Source organism: Lampetra fluviatilis, chromosome 3 (assembly GCF_964198595.1).
Source record: "Lampetra fluviatilis chromosome 3, kcLamFluv1.1, whole genome shotgun sequence".
In the NCBI taxonomy this organism is placed as follows: Eukaryota; Metazoa; Chordata; class Hyperoartia; order Petromyzontiformes; family Petromyzontidae; genus Lampetra; species Lampetra fluviatilis.
In genome coordinates, this window is record NC_136277.1 from 33,505,863 (window position 1) to 33,521,736 (window position 15,874).

The 15,874-nt window shown below is 54.1% G+C and overlaps 1 protein-coding gene across 4 annotated transcripts in view; it reads left to right on the forward strand.

Annotated features, from left to right (window-relative positions):
* The first annotated feature begins 1,382 nt into the window (after positions 1 to 1,382).
* LOC144931054 (lamin-B1-like) overlaps positions 1,383 to 15,874 on the forward strand; it is a 33,665-nt gene continuing 19,173 nt past the window's right edge. For all 4 annotated transcript variants that reach the window (XM_078854949.1, XM_078854951.1, XM_078854952.1 and 1 more), the window contains exons 1-2: positions 1,383 to 1,730; positions 10,571 to 10,782. In XM_078854949.1, coding sequence (XP_078711075.1) covers positions 1,572 to 1,730; positions 10,571 to 10,782 — 371 coding nt within the window. In that variant the 5' untranslated portion in view covers positions 1,383 to 1,571. The remainder of the gene's footprint in view (positions 1,731 to 10,570; positions 10,783 to 15,874) is intronic.

Below are 15,874 nucleotides of genomic sequence, written 5' to 3' on the forward strand. Positions count from 1 at the left end.
CAATTATATTCGCCGCACCGAGTCATAGGACTGCTTTTCAGGGGGCCCTGCTGCGTTTTTGTTTTTTGTTTAAAGTTTCCAGCCAATTCAAGATGAGTTTTGTTTAATGTTATTCATGATGCGTGATGTTTAATATTATTCATGATGCGTCATGGTTATGGCTTTATTTTGGTGATTTCGAAAAGTTTTTTGGTTTGGCCATGTTTGTTTGTTGTAGTACGTTGTTAGACTGATGGCCTTCATCTAAGTTGTCTTGTGGTTGTTGTTGTTTGACTTGGATCCCACTGGGATTTTTGCACACAGCGTTGGTGTACGGCGCTATTTCTGCAATATTTTGCTGTCTTTTCTTGGATTTTCAGTTTGCACATAGTCACATAGTCACTTTAAGATGTTTTCTTGTTCATATTTTTGTTTCATGTTTTTGTTTTTTGTTTGTTGCGGTTGCACCCGATTCAAAAGCCGAATGGCTCACAGGGCTATACCAAATAAATTAAACTGAAAATGAAACTAAATTCCCAAACGTCTTTCTCACTTCTTCTCTCCTTAGTTGATCTTCTTGGTTCTTTCGGTAAAGTCACGTAGAAGGGAAATAATAAAATAATATTAAATAAAACATAATAAAATAATTCTCACGTTTCGGCCACAACGCAAGCAGCCGTTGTGGCCGAAACGTCGTGAGAATTATTTTATTATGTTTTATTTTTATGATTTTATTATTTCCCTTCTACGTGTCCTTAGTTGATGCTTAACTATTTCCGCCTTTTCCATGCACAGCGCCCTGAGAACGATTGCTTAAGGGCTGCTTTATACATTTACATTATTATTATACGAAAGAAGGAGAGATCGCAGACAGATTTTGTCACTGGCTGCTGCCAGAATGAATGGGGGGGGGGGGCGTCATTATTGCCGAGCACCAACCGGACCGCACCGGGCGGCAACTCCCGGGCCAAATTCCGTCTCTTGCCCCACGCCGCCGACAGCCGCGCAGCAATAGCCGCGGCCCCGACCGGGCCCCACTCATCAGCACCAAAGATAAAGATCCCCCCTATAGCCTCCTTACTAACAGACAATTGGGGCAAGTGCTGAAAGCGAACACATATGCATACCGGCAACGGCACCGCGCCCTGCCGCCTCTGTCGCCGCAGTGGCGATGTCTTGGCTGAGTCGACCTAGGGGAGACCCAGGACCGTTTCAGATCATCGTCACTGGTGTTGGCCGTGAGCGGGAATCGAACTCGGGTCGCCGGGTTCTGTAGCGCAGCGCGCTACGCGACTGCTCCCCACACCATCAGCATCACCACCACGCGCTCTCTCTTAACCCCACCCATCTTGGCACCACCCAGCCTCGACTGAAATCGAGAGCCCATCCCAGTGGTTGTGAGCTGTTCGGAGCGGGGTAGGAGGAGACTGGCGAGAGAGCGAGAGAGAGAGAGACGCAGAGAGAGAGAGAGCGAGCTCCAGACTCGTCGGGACAGGCACAGATACATTCTGGTCCACAGAGCCAGTGATACGACACAGACGGCGAGAGAGACGGCGAGACAGGGCCACGCAGAGACGCAGTGAGACAGAGCAATGGGGAGCCCACGCCGAGGCCGCGAGGTGAGGGAGGTGAGGCAGGTGAGGACCGAGGTGAGATCTTCGTCTCCGCTCAGCCCCGCGCGCATCACCAGGGCCCAGGAGAAGGAAGAACTCAGCAACCTGAACGACCGCCTGGCGGTCTACATCGACAAGGTGCGAGGCGGAGGACGCGCGCGCACACACGCGTACACACACACACACACGTACACACATACACACACACGCGTGTACACGGACACATACAGTCGTGCGTGTGTACGTATACACACGGGGCACAGATACCGATGGACCCTTGCACTCGTGCGCACGTGTACACGCGAACACTCATGCGCACGCGCGGATGCACGCGCCTGTACGCACACACACGGCGAGACACGGATGCGCGCGCGTGCGTGTGCGCGTGTATGTGCGCGTGTATACGTTCACGTGCGAGCATCATTCAGTCGTCGTACGCGGATGCACACGGAGAGACTAACGCACAAATGCGCACGTGTCGGTGCGTGTGCATACGGTCACGACAACCCCCCCCCCCAACGCGAGAACCCACGTCATTATTAGCTGAGAGATGCACAAAGTCATACCCGTGGACTGTTGGGGCCGGTGCTATTCGCGAACATTTATTTGACGCAAAGGGGTGGTGTTGGGGCTCGGGCTGAACGATTAATCGATTTGAAATCGACATCGCAATTTGAAACAATGCGATTAGCAAATCGCAAAGGCTGCGATTATTTGCGATTTGAACAGACCTATTACTTTTTTTATAGGAATTGTTTTATTTTTTTATTATTATAACTTTATTTAACTTAATTGTTCTATGTTTGATTGTTCTTTTTCAATTAAAGCATTTTCATAAATACATGTTGGAAGCAATTCATATATTTTAAGTTCTAAATCTTGCACTAGAATATATAGAGCAGTTCATATTTCGATGGTATCATGTGGTAATGCTCCATCACCTGTTTTAAATCTATTACACAGTGAATATTGCACTGAAGCTTGACCATAATTTTTTTTATCCCAAATCAAATTGCAATATCTGTAAAAAAAAATCGCAATTAGATATTTTCCCCAAATCGTTCAGCCCTAGTTGGGGCCAGCACTACGCCCGACCGCCTTTGTCTCCCCACGGGTGACATTTACACACCGCGCCAGGAACTCATTTGAGGCTGAGTCGACCTAGGGGGAGGCCCAGGACCGGTTCAGATAATCGCCACTGGTGTTTGCCTGCGTGAGCGTGAATCGAACTCGGGTGGCCGGGTTCGTAGCGCGGCGTAGCGCTAACAGCGACACTCCGCACAACATGTGCGGTGTCCACAAACAAGTACCATCCATACAGTGAACTGGACTTTCCACTTGGGATAAAGATGGGGCGGTTCGTGTGCCCCCCCCCACCCTCGCTGCGCTGCGCCCAAGTTCCCCCCGGGCATCCGTTTCAACCATTTATTGCCCCCACTGTTTACGATCGATTTGAATTCTCCCTCGCATTTTAAAGATTTTCAACCGTTGGTAATGGCCCTGTTCCGCTGCGAGATCGTCACCGATCTTGTACACCCGGGTGTACGTGTGCGTTCTCCCCCCCTCCCCAACACATCCGAGTAGCGCGGTTGGCTGCGTACGGTGCGAAAGAAGTTCAGCATTCAGTAACATAGTGCTGGACTGCTACTGTCACCATATATCCCTTTACTGTGTAATGTTTGTGGAGTTTAGCATTTTTTTTATTTGTGCCTCGTTAAATCCGGAGGTGATTTGCCTCCAACCGATTTGCACAGCAGCGAATTATGTTGCCAATATTTCCATGTGACACGGACCGTGGTTGTTTTAAGATGTTGCTATGATTATTTTAATTCCTTTCGTTTTCTTGGTGAGTTAGGTAACTTGCAGGTTAGATTTTGTATTCCTGGTCTCTTCGCTTCTCTCGCCTGGTTAAACAAATAAACTTGAATCGTGAAAGTGATTTTCTGCTCACAAGAGCCGCCACATCGGGGCCCCACGGTGGCGAGATGTTAACTACCTCGCCTCTTATGCAGCAGGTCGTGGGGGTCTATCCCGACTCTGACGCCTGCTGCTGTATATTTTGAGTTGGCGTGTCTCTCTCTCCCCGTGGTCGCGTGGATTTTATTCCGGGTCCTCCGGATTTTCCCTGCACACGATAAGCCATTCGGCGAGCTATCATTTGTGGCCAGGTCACGTGTGAAAAAGAGCTGTATATAGCTCAGTGGGCCTTACCTGGTAAAATAAAATATAGTTTTATACTGGCGCTCAACCTCCTGTTGACAGCCCACAGAAGTCAGTGGTGGAAAATTCCACATTTGAATCCCCAACGTTTCTCTCCATAAGTCAGCCACTGTTGACCTCTGATGGCGTTGAGTGTCAACCCCCAACCAGGATTTAAACTCCGAACCTTATGATTGCGAGCCGTGCCCGCCAACGTTGAGTCGATTTGCTTGGAGTTGTTTTGTATTTTACGGGTTTCGGTGAATGCAAAATACGTATCGAATGTGAGGGCTTAATCGTGTGTATCATCTATATACCACGAGTGGTGAGTGATAACCGATGCAGTCTTGGGCCTCTCTTAGATCGACTTAGCCTTAAATGAGTGCTGTACCCGGTGCAACGTGTAATCACCACCTGACCGTGAAGAGACAAATGTGGTCGGGCGTGGTGCCCTGCCGGTATCAATAATACGTGCTCGCCAACAGCACTTGCCTCAACAATCTGTGCAGGCTATACGGGGCATCTGTATATGTTTACGATCAATTTACAAGAACCCTCTTTCCCCCCCACCCCTTCCCACCACCCGTAACTACGCTCGTTGGTTTTAATTGCCGATATCTATTTAATTTGCAGAATACTGCTGCCGCGGTTAGAATTCCATCTTGATACAGCGCACACGTGGAGTCCCATTCATCGTTTGAGGCAATAGGCATGTTGGTGAGGGGCGTGAGATGGCATTGAAGCATGGATAACTTCGCTGCAGGGGAAGGCTGTGTGAGTGGGGATGTGTGATTAGTGGCATAGAGGGGGCCTTTATTTATGTCCATTGAAACCACGAGACCCCCACGCCTCCCCCCCTTGCAAGGGAGGCCAAAATTGAATGAGGTACGACGCAGTGACCTTCATAGTACTTAAAAAGCCTGGTGACCCAGAGTCTTGTATACCTACAAAGGGACCCATAGACTGACATCGCGACCATATTCTTATGTAGAAATACATAGAGACCCATAAACTTACATAGAGACCCACAAACTTACATAGAGACCCATACACTTACATAGAGACCCATACACTTACATAGAGACCCATAAACTTACATAGAGACCCACAAACTTACATATAGACCCATAGAGGCTACATCGAGACCATAGACTTACACAGACCATACATTTACATAAGAATCGTAGAAGTACTATTATAGTAAATATATTTTTGAAGATGATTGTTTGTAAACACCAGAAGTCGGTGATGGTTTATTGTTTTGTTGGATTATGCAAGTTTTTCGCTGTGATAACTCAATCTTCATTACAACCAAAAGTCTGACTTGCATCGTCATCATCATCGTCAGATGACGCCCGTGTTCTCCACTTTCCTCCTTTACAAAACATTCCCCAAAAAACACACACACATTGGTCAAACATCTCAATATGGCAGGGCCCTCCTGAAAATAACACGTGCATCTTACACGCGGTACGGCTGTGCTGGATAGCTAAAGATCATCATTACGCTCATGACCTCCGATATCATCGTGATCATAATTATGATCATCATCACCACGGTCACCATCATGATCATCACCACGATCATCATCACCACCACGATAATCACCACGATCATCATCACCACGATCATCATCACCACGATCATCATCATTATCATGGCGATGGAGAAATGAGTCCCACGCCCAGATCGCTCTCATCTGGGACCACACCCAGGGGCGGCCGGGAGGGGAGCTGAGGGCCGGACAGAGGAGTGGGAGGTGGGGGGGCGATCGGGGGCTATGGGTGCGCGGGAGTGCAGGAGGAAGGAATGTTTGGGTGTGGCTGTGCCTCAACCACAGCTTCAACGTGCTGAGGATTTTGTTTTAAAGAAGAAGAAAGTTAAAGTAAAAATGTTGAAATGAGCCAAATGAATGAAAGAGCCAAACGGGACTCCGCGGCCCGGGTTCGTGTGGTAACAGAGACGGAGCGACTGCGCCGAGTGTGTGAGCGTAGCTGGGTAGGTCGGCAGGGAGGTGGACGGGCAGGTCAGTTGATATGTGGGTAGGAAAGTTAATGGGGTAGGCGGATGGGTGGCTAGAAAAGTGGGTAGGTGGGTGGATTGGTGAGTGGGTGGGTAGGTATGCAGCAAAGGGAGCCTTGAAATATTGTTTTTCTAACGTTTGAAAAACAATTGATTTCCCCTTTTTCCATGCAGAGGTTTGAGAGCGCCAAGTCAAAAAAACGTGAACGACATCTTCCAGACTCGCACCAATTCGTCTATTTGGGGAGGGGGCGGGTGTGGGGCGGGGGGTGTAGGGCGGGGGTGCATTTGAGGTGTCACACATGGGGGGGTGTGGGGGAGGTGTGGGGGTTGACATTCCACCCCTCCCTAGCACTACCCACAGGCACACCGCCTGCCCACGACACACACACATGCACTGAGACAAAGATCCCTTGTTCGGCCGTCGTGACCGCAGTAGGGGACGAGCTGCTGTCAGCGAGCACCTATTAAGGTCGATGGCGCACGAGAGCCGGTGCTGTCGCCAGAAACGTACATAGCCATGTTCGCACACTCGCAGATGCACAAACCCACAGGCAACACACTCTGATCGACTACACCGTTATTTAGTGCTGTTTGTTGCTGACCTTTGAGGCCTGTGCTCAGCAACCGTGATAACAATATAAGAATACAAATGTCAGGGTTGCTCTTATAACTTTCATACGGGTCAGCGGGCTTGCGCGTGTAGTTTCTGGAGTCACGGGGCCAACACGTGCTGGCGGGCCGGCTGGGGCAGCTGCCGATTGGCCGAGCTCCTCGCGATGGCGGAGACAGGGGCACGGTTGTGCCAGATATTGGACGAAACATATTGAGGCGTTCGCCAATATCAGCACGCGGATCGGACCCAGAGCATGGCTCTTAGGACAACGGCGGTGGGGTGGAGGGGGTATGGGGGGGGGTACTCCTCTCCATCGGCCTGCCCTGAGCCACCGGTGGAAATTCCACATTCCTGTGGCGAGGATAATTCTTTCGAATGGCAAGCATGTGCTTACTTGATACAAAACTGTGCTTTCTGCCAAGTTGCTCATCACATGCTCGTTTATTTTAAAGTTGAGAAGGGTGCGCATTTAGTGGAGTGGATTGAGGTGACAGGAGGAGGGTGTGTGGAGGGGAGTAGAGTGAGCGGAGAGGGGAGAGGTAGGGCAGGGTGTGTCCACTCCCTTCTGGGTCTCGCAGGGCCCCCGAGTGAGTCAGCCTCTGGGTCTCCCCGTGACCGCGCCCCTGGCACCAGCCCCGCAGTTTCTGCTCCGTGAACGTTTTCCCGACGGCAGCTTTGGGGCCTTTGTGCGCTGCTGCTTCCTCGCGCCCGCCTTGAGAAGCGATCTCGAGTTCTCCCACGTTCCTCGGGCGATGCGTCAACGAGGCGTGGGCTTATTTTAAACAAGCTATTAAGTTTAATAATTATTCATCTCTCCTTCCTTCCTTCTCTCTCAATAATGTTTCCTGACAACTTTGTGTAATCTATGTACGGCGGGGAGTCGGTTTCTGTGTTCGTACCAAGGTTGGTGAGGGGAGACAGTGGACCGGTTTCAGGAGTAACCTTGTGACGTGATGGGAGCAGGCGGTGGATTTGACTTTGTGGTGTACGGTTTGAGACGTCAACTACTCGTAGACATGCATAGAGACCCTTAGACGTGGATAGAGATCCCCCACGACTCAAACAATCCAAGTGGGAAGTGGCAGTACTGTTTGGTCCACAGTTTGAGATGTAAACTCGCACACAGGCTCAAAGACGTGCATGGAGACCCTGAGACGTCCATGTAGACACCCATAGACTCAAACAATCCAAGCGGGCGGTGGCGTTACTGTGCGCGGTCAACGGTTTTGAGATTGGTGGCTGTAATCGTGCGCTGGGCTATTTTTAATTGTCGGCTGCCCCATTACGATTGGACGGGAGTGAGCGGCTCTGCTTTCGGAGGAGCGAGTGACTGGCAGCACATCCCAGTAATCTGTAGCGCGGTGGTGACGGTGGTGGTGGTTACGACGGTGGTGGTGACGGTGGCGGTGACTGTGATGGTCGCGGTAGGGGCAGCTCTATATGGGGACTCGGTTTACACCGTAGCATTAATTTCCTAACCGCCGCTGTCTCCTCCTCCTCGCTGCCATGGCCACGTTTTTTGAACGTCAAGCGGCCAGCAACAATTGGCACCGTCACAGTTGCAATAGATGAACGCGTTTCTTGAGTTGAGCAAAGTTAATGTCGGAGCTTGGGGTGGGGAGGGTGAGAAAGAGACGACGACGATTGGAGAGGGGATTGCAGAGTGCAGCTGTGGGAGGGATGGATCGTAGAGAGAAGTGTGAGGTGTGCGGTGACCTGCAGGTGGAGTGGTTGAACTTCTTTCGCACCGAACGTGGCCAACCGCGCTGATCGGTTGGACGCGGTGTGGGTGAGAGTGCCGTCTGGACAGCCGGAATCCTCAACAACCGTCTGTGGAAGGCCCCCCCTCCCTCTCTCGCCAGGCACAGTCACCGCCCGTTTTGTCCTTCCCTCTCATCTCCGATTATCACGGTTCGCTACATGCGGCGCGAAAGCAGTTCAACAAACACGCGCACATCTTGAGAAGGATAACATTGTGCGATGTTACCATTCTCTGTCAACGGCGCCGCGGTGGCTAGGAGATGTTAACTCCCTCGCCTGGTATACAGGAGGTCGTGGGTTTGATCCCGATCCTGACGCCTGTTTATTTTGAGTCTGCGTGTCTCTCCCCGTGGTCGCATGGATTTTTTTTCCGGATCCTACGTTTTTTCCCCTCCACTTTTAGAAACGCGCATTTAGATTATTTGGCGGCTATACATGTCCACACAATAAGCCACTTTGGCGAGCTAACATTTGTGGCCAGGCCGTTTCATCTTCAGACTTCCTCTCCTTCCCTTAATTCTCTGTGTGTGTGTGGGATGTTTCCCTCTTCGCTGCTGGTTCTGCCACCGCACGGCCGTGATATTTCACAGCTGGGACGCGAGAGATGAACTTTAAATCTGCGACTACCGGCGCATGACGGAGGGGCCGAGGGGTCGGTGCTTTTTGTGACGTTTTCAGCATGAGTCTTGAGGGGTCATCTCTAGAGGGGTCGTCTCTAGAGAGGTCATCTCTAGAGGGGTCATCTATAGAGAGGTCATCTCTAGAGGGGTCATCTATAGAGAGTCATCTCTAGAGGGCTCGTCTAGAGGTTGTTAGTCGTGATTCACCAGCTGTGCGCATAGCCTCCCTCCTACGCCATCTTGGGTGGGGTTCAAGTGGCCGGCAAAGCGTCCAGACAAGGTGGGAGCGAGGGGGGATTACGGCATGGTACAGAATGAATGAAATGCAGTCGATAGGATCGCGGGTCTGGATCGGGGGAACGCGTGGGAGGGTTCGGACGTTATCAGGGCTGCGGGAAGCTGAAGGTGTTGCTTCTGTTGGTGCTCGGTGATTGACAGCCACCCAAGCGCCCCCCTCTCCCCTCACTCAACACCCCACCACCTGGCAGCACCCGCAACCTCCTCCCTGTGGAGGAAACCAAACGTATCTCTCTCTCGGTAGAGATGCGGCTGAGAGAGAGAAGTCTGTCGTGGGAAAAGGAGGACGAGGATTTCGACGGGTGGATAGGAAGTCAAAGTTGGCTCCCAGCGGTCTCTACAAGCCCGTGATTAAAGTGAGACCGCCGGTTTTGTTGTGAAAAACACTCGGATACGTGATCCTGTCGGATGCTAAATTTAAACCTTCAGTAAAATACATCATCATCCATGATCTATCCACTTCTGGCTGAATGTCTCCCCAAGCGTTCACCGCCTCCTCCTCCCAGGGTCTCACGACTTTAACAATCCACTGTTGGCACGCGAGCCAGTTTCGTCGCTCCATCTCCGCATCGGGCAAGATTTCTTTCACCTTTGGCCGTCGCACCTTCGCGAGTCTCTCTCCGCGAGTCCCTTCTACAGGAGATCTCTCGACGGGGGAGCGGGGAGGGACTCTCAGCCTGGGGGCGATTACCCAGCGCATTGAAATACAAACACGCACGTCTCGCCCGTCGGTCGACACAAAGATGGCGACGCACACGTTGAGCAGGTGTCGCCTGTGTTGTGCGAGCTCGCGTTGGCTACAGCTGCTCGCTATCCTGTGTCGTCACCATCATCATCCTCACCGTCGTCATCACCGTCATCAGCCGTGATGAATCCAGCGCTGGATGAAGAGTAAAGTTGCGACAATGAGGGGCCGGTCGTTGAGACTAATGATGGATCTGTGGCATGGAACGTCGGTCCAACATCATTCACACAGTTCCCCCCCCCCCACCTGCGCCCCTCCTTCCCTGCCTAGCCAGCCAATCCTCTATCCCATGGCGACAGCCAGATTGGACAGATTCAAACTGGCCAAATATCCCAAAGGAATCGTAACACGGCGCAGGACGCGGGCTGGACGGAGGTCGTTGCAAGTTGTCCCACTGCTGGAAGTTTGTTCAACGATGACATCGGCACGAGTGCGTACTCACGCACGCACTCGCGCGTGTATTTACGTGACTCTGTCCACCTGTGCACACGTGTGTGTGCGTGCCTTCTACCAGTCATCTCGCTCATGTAACCCACAGCCACCTGGGTCTGCCATCGAGCCTCACACATGTCCGTGACGGCCTCAGATTGCACCTAGCCTGGCACGAGCGCCGTGGCAAAGTCACCGCCGCACGGTGGCGAACGGCGGCCGTCGCCGTGCGTTTCTACCCGGCCTGTGCATAACCGTGCGTGCGTGTCCGTGCGCGCGCCCCCCACAGATGCGCTCGCTGGAGGCGGAGAACTCCATGCTGCGGATGCGCATGTCCGAGAGCGAGGAGGTGGTGACGAGCGAGGTGACCGGCATCAAGGCGTCGTTCGAGCGGGAGCTCGCAGACGCGCGCCGCTGCCTCGACAGTGTGGCGCACGAGAAGGCGCGCATCGAGATCGAGAGCGGGAAGCTCCGCGCCGACTTCAACGAGCTCTACAGCCGGTGGGCGTCCCACGCCCCCCCCCCGTCCCCTGGCACCCCCCCCCCCCCGCCATTCACCCGGCCCCCCCTCTACTTCCGCCTACGTCGAGAGCCCTTCGACGTTGTTGCCAATCTAACGGTTATTGTCGATCGATTTGAGTGCATTTTTGGGTTTCCCCGCACGCCGGAATTTTGTCGGAGCGACAGAATGTAGCGACTTGGTGGCCCGAGGGCATTGCGGTGATTTTAGGTGTGATTCCAGCTACCACGTGTGGTGCGGATTGTGTAGCAGTCTGCTGCGTATAATTAAATCCCGGTGGAACTCTCTTGTGATTTAGGCATATTATCTTTTTTACTCTAGGGACGTCCAGGTTTGTTTTGCGCTTTTTCCGCTCTAATTACACCGTCGGTTCTCCCTTCCCCGACCGGAGGCGCTGTGCGACGGAGCGACTTTAGGCTCGTCGTCGCGACGGCCCAGTTTTTTTCCGCCTGTTTCCCAGTTGTTAGGCCGTCTCCCCCTTCTCCGAGTACAGGCCACCACGTGGCCGCACCTCCCAGAGAGCACACGTGTTGTGTCGCGTCGTGGCGCGCTCATCGTGTTGAGACGAGCACGTGTCGAGTTCCGGGCAGGGCATGGCTTTTAAAGGATCAGCGGAAAGAGTGGCAGCAAAGTTATTCAAAGACTGCATTTCCTAACAATAAGAATACTAACAATGGTGATCATGGATGGTTATGGATATAATGATCCAATTAAAATCGATCCGGATGCTCGTGATAAGATTCTGTGCGTGAGTGTCAAGAATCAGAGTCTTTAGCTTCTGCAGATAGTTATTTACCCCACTGTAGATTCTATTTCTCCCTGCCACTCTATTGCTCAATTGCTACACACCCAGACAGGTCCACAGACTCTGTAGAGTTACGCACCACGCTACTTACAAGAGCAAAAACAACGGTAATTCCGGAATGGAATCGTCACCCAGTAATATAAATTATTCACGCCAGCGTGCCGCGTGGCTGTTAATGACGAGCCCACACAGAAACACGCGAGCCGACTGTACCAATGGCACGGTCGGCTCTGCAGTGTACAGTGGCGCAGCGTGGTTGGCATGGGGCCCCGGTGCAAGGAATGCAATGGTGGGGCGGGGGGGGCGGGATCCGGGGGGTGGTCTGTTGGGGGGGGGGGGGGCCCTTCTCGGCGGCCCGGCCCGTGGGCCCCTCTGGCCCGTGGGCCCCCCGGTGCAGCTGCACCGCCTGCACTCTTGACAGCCGCGCCTTGCCGCGAGCCGTGCGTACGGTCGTCAGCTCAGAGTCGCAGCTGTCCCGCACGGCGGATTGACAGGAGACGCGGCGCACGCTCCCGTTACAATCGCGCTTTTATATTCCCCCCCCCCCATCGCCCACCCCCCCCCCCCCCAGCTTTGTAACAGCTGTTTATTTTGTTCAAAGTTTATTTTTTTTGTTTTTGAGATGAAGCTGCCGCCTCCTCCTCCTCCACCATCGTCATCCCTCCTCCTTCATCATTTACACATTTTCACTGTTAATAATCGCGTTCAAGCTGAGCTCGCCCACTTTAACCGTCGTCATTTTCATTACCGAGCGGCGTTTAACGATCAATTCCTGCAAAAACCCAACGACGGGCTGGGCGGTGGGGGGAAGGCGTCGCTGTGCGAGCAAATGACGCCCGGCACGCCCCAGCCAGCGATGGCCCCGTGCGCTCTCTCTCTCTCCGTCACTCTGTCTCTCCGCGCTGGGTGCTGTCTTACTCCCCGGCCATGCGTGGCCACTTTAAATCCTTCCTCGTGGTGAAATCCCGTCCTCCCCCCCCACCCACCGCGCACCTCCGATTTAGCACAGTTGGCTACGTGCGGTGCGATAGAAGTTCAACAAACGTCTGTACAAATCCACCCCGGCTGTCCACTGTACAGTGACGATTTGCTGTGGGGTGGTGGGGGGGTGTGTGAGACGAGGTCAGACCCACGTTTCGTGTGTCCTCCCCCACCACCCCGGCCCATCGAACCCCAACCTCCCGACCCCCGCCCGTCAGTCATTGAGACGCTCCTCTGCGGCGTGGCAGCGTGCGGTGCCACGTTGCCCTCGCGGCTTCCCCCTCCTCCTCACCGCCGCATCCCCTCTCGAGGGAGGCCCTGGGCCAAAGGCAGCGTTAAACCAGCGGGGGGGGGGGGGGGGTGAGGACGCGACGCCTCATCGTTACGCGTCGCTGCGTGCACACTGATACGCGGATCGCCAGCCCCATTCATCATCATCATCAGCAGCACCGCTAGATGAAGACCGCCCCGAGCCATCGCCATATCCCATAGTCTCGCGGGGCACCGTTTAGTGCGGCTCTTGCACACGAGCCGGCCTCATCGCGACATCTCGGCGAGTCCCCTCCGTTGGTCGCCTCCCCGTCGGCCGTCTCGGCCGCCTCGGCCGCCATCCCGCTCCGTTTGGTGGAGTTTGATTTGACGATGGCCGACTGCTCGGAGAGACGAGGGAGGTCCAAATCGGTAGATGTTAACTCCCTCGCCTGGTACGCAGGAGGTCGTGGGCCCCATCCCGACTCTGACGCCTGCTGCTGTATATTTGGAGTTTGCATGTGTCTCTCTCCCAGTCGTCGCGTAGATTCTTCTCCGTACCCTCTGGTCTTTTCCCTCCATATTTAGAAACATCGTGCGTTTTAGAGCATTTGGCTGCTATTCATTTTTACTTGATAAGCCACTTATCGTTTGTGATAGCCAGGTCGCTTCTGAAAAGATAAAATGAAAATTGTTCCTTCTTGGTGGGGGGAATCTCATTCGTGGCGATTTGCCAGGCATCGCACCGTGCTGACTCTCGGACACAGACAACCCAAGCACATCTCGGCATCCTTTATTTAACCTTGCGAGTGAACCAATCGCACAGCCGCCTGGTTAAATAAAGAGAGACCCGATCATGGCCTTGGAATGCAGGGGGCGACCACACAGGCTGCGTTAATGGTTGGCCTGGTCAGCTGACCGAGCAAGGCGTGGGCTGCTGGAGGGTGGCAGGGTGGGGGCTGGTTGGAGAGGGAGAGGGTGGGGGGCATAAGGGGGGCTAGGAGGGGATGGGGGGGGGGTATCAGGGCCCGGTTTGCACACCTTGTATTTTTAGCCCCTTGCCGCAATGTCCTAAAACTGTCGCTCGCTCGCTCGTGCTCGTAGTGGTGGTACGGGGGTGGGGCGGGTAGAGGTTGGCTGGTGTTCGCTAGGGCCAGGAGCTGTGTCCCCAGGGGGTTCCGGCTTGGAATCAGTCGCTCCATTGTGGCCCCACGCCCACGAGACCCTGACTCAGACCCAGATGAAGTCTTCTGTTTAGCCTTTTGCAACAAAAAAAAGTGACTCGTGTGGCCAGTGACTTAGCGGCTGAGCGAGTTTGTCGTTTACAAAACAAAAACCATGGTGACTGCCTCCGTGCAGTTGGAGGAGAGGCGGGACAATATACAAAATCAACGAGAGAGTGGGAAGGCCCCCCCCACCACCCAGCCGGGCCCTCGCTCATGGCAAGGGCGAGGAGCCCCACAGGAGGCCCCAAACCTGCCAACAATTTTGCACGGGCGGCGTATCCCGGGGCTCCCACGGTCGCCGCCGTAACGAGGCGGGGCCCTCGTTATGGGGAGCGCCATGGGCCGGCGGACACGCCACGCTCCAACGCTCAATGCCGCTCTTCCTCCACCTCGCATCTCCTCCTGCTTCCCACCTCTTCCTCACATCTCCTCCTCCCCTTCTCCACCGCGGGTTCCCGGCCCACCCAGGGGACCCGACCTCCCAACCCCCAGCCGCTTGGAGGCAGCTGCTGAGGATTTTGTTGGTGGCAACAGTTGGGCATGAAACCGGTCGAGTGGCGATGCCCTCGGTCAACCCGCCACGCCTCGCGATCGCCGCCGTTTAACGTCCACACCGCGCCTCCCGCGCGGAATATCCGGAGGCGCCCAGCGGCAGCCGTCCTCGTGTGGCACGCGGTGAACGCGGCGTCATGCGACGAGCGGGCATTAGTCGGCCAGAAGGGGGCTCCCCACTTACTGTCCCTTGTGATCATTTATAAAATTGGGACCACCACCACTCACGCAGTCTCTACCCCGTCTGGAATATTCAGGGCGCCCGCACTGCCGATATTACGAGAAGGCCGTGCACAATCATCGTACGGCCCTTGAGGCAATCCGACGCCGGACGAAGGACTCCCCTATCCTTGTCGGTCGTGGGGTTTGTGCGACCATACTTCACCATGCTGGTCCGTGCCGTTCTTGGACCGTTTCTGGCATAACTCCCGTCACCGACGTTAGCCGTGAGCGGGAATCGAATTCGGGTCGCCGGATTCCTCGTGGGGTGTGCTGACCGCCGTGCCACCGCTCCTCCACGTGTATAATTACTACGCAGCGGGGGAGTGGGTGAATTCCTCCTCGAGTCAACGTAATTATTGTTTGGAAAGGGTGTCGAAATTCCACCGCTGGCTTGGGGTCACTAACTAGACGAGCGTCCACCCCCCTCCCCACCTCCCCCCATGCTTTTCTGAGCAGAGGAATTCTTCTGCGTCCTTTGCAGTAATACATTTCGTTTCATTTGAATGTGCCGCTTTGTAAGCGCCGTGTAAACGCGCGCCCTTGTGTGAGCTCACACTGCAGGCGGATGTGGAGCTGCCGTGGGTGTGGGTTGGTGGGTGTTAAGTGGGTTGGGGTGCATCACAAAGTCCTGGAGCATTCCATCCATAGCTGAGGAAAGCTCGTTTGGGGTTACTTATTTAATTAACCAGCCACCCCCCCCCCCCTTTCTCGTCATCGCCATCACCTAAGCTCACCGCGATGGCGAGTGTGGAGCGGCCCGCTCACACTTCCCTTTCTTTCCCACCCAGGGTCACTCTTGCAAAGTGAGACTCTAACCTTCGGCCCCACGGGCTATGACCTCGTTCAACAGAAATCGTGGCGCAGTTGAGTCCAGGACGCCATCCTAAGTGTCCGTGTTGCTCGAGGCAATGTGTACAGGCCTTCGAGGTGAAAGCAGCGGCACAGCGGTCGGGGTGCCATGCGCTGTCGGCCCCAGCAACCTCGGTTTCGATTCGCAGCCATGGCTAACATCCGTGGAGGGTGATCTCTAAACTGGTC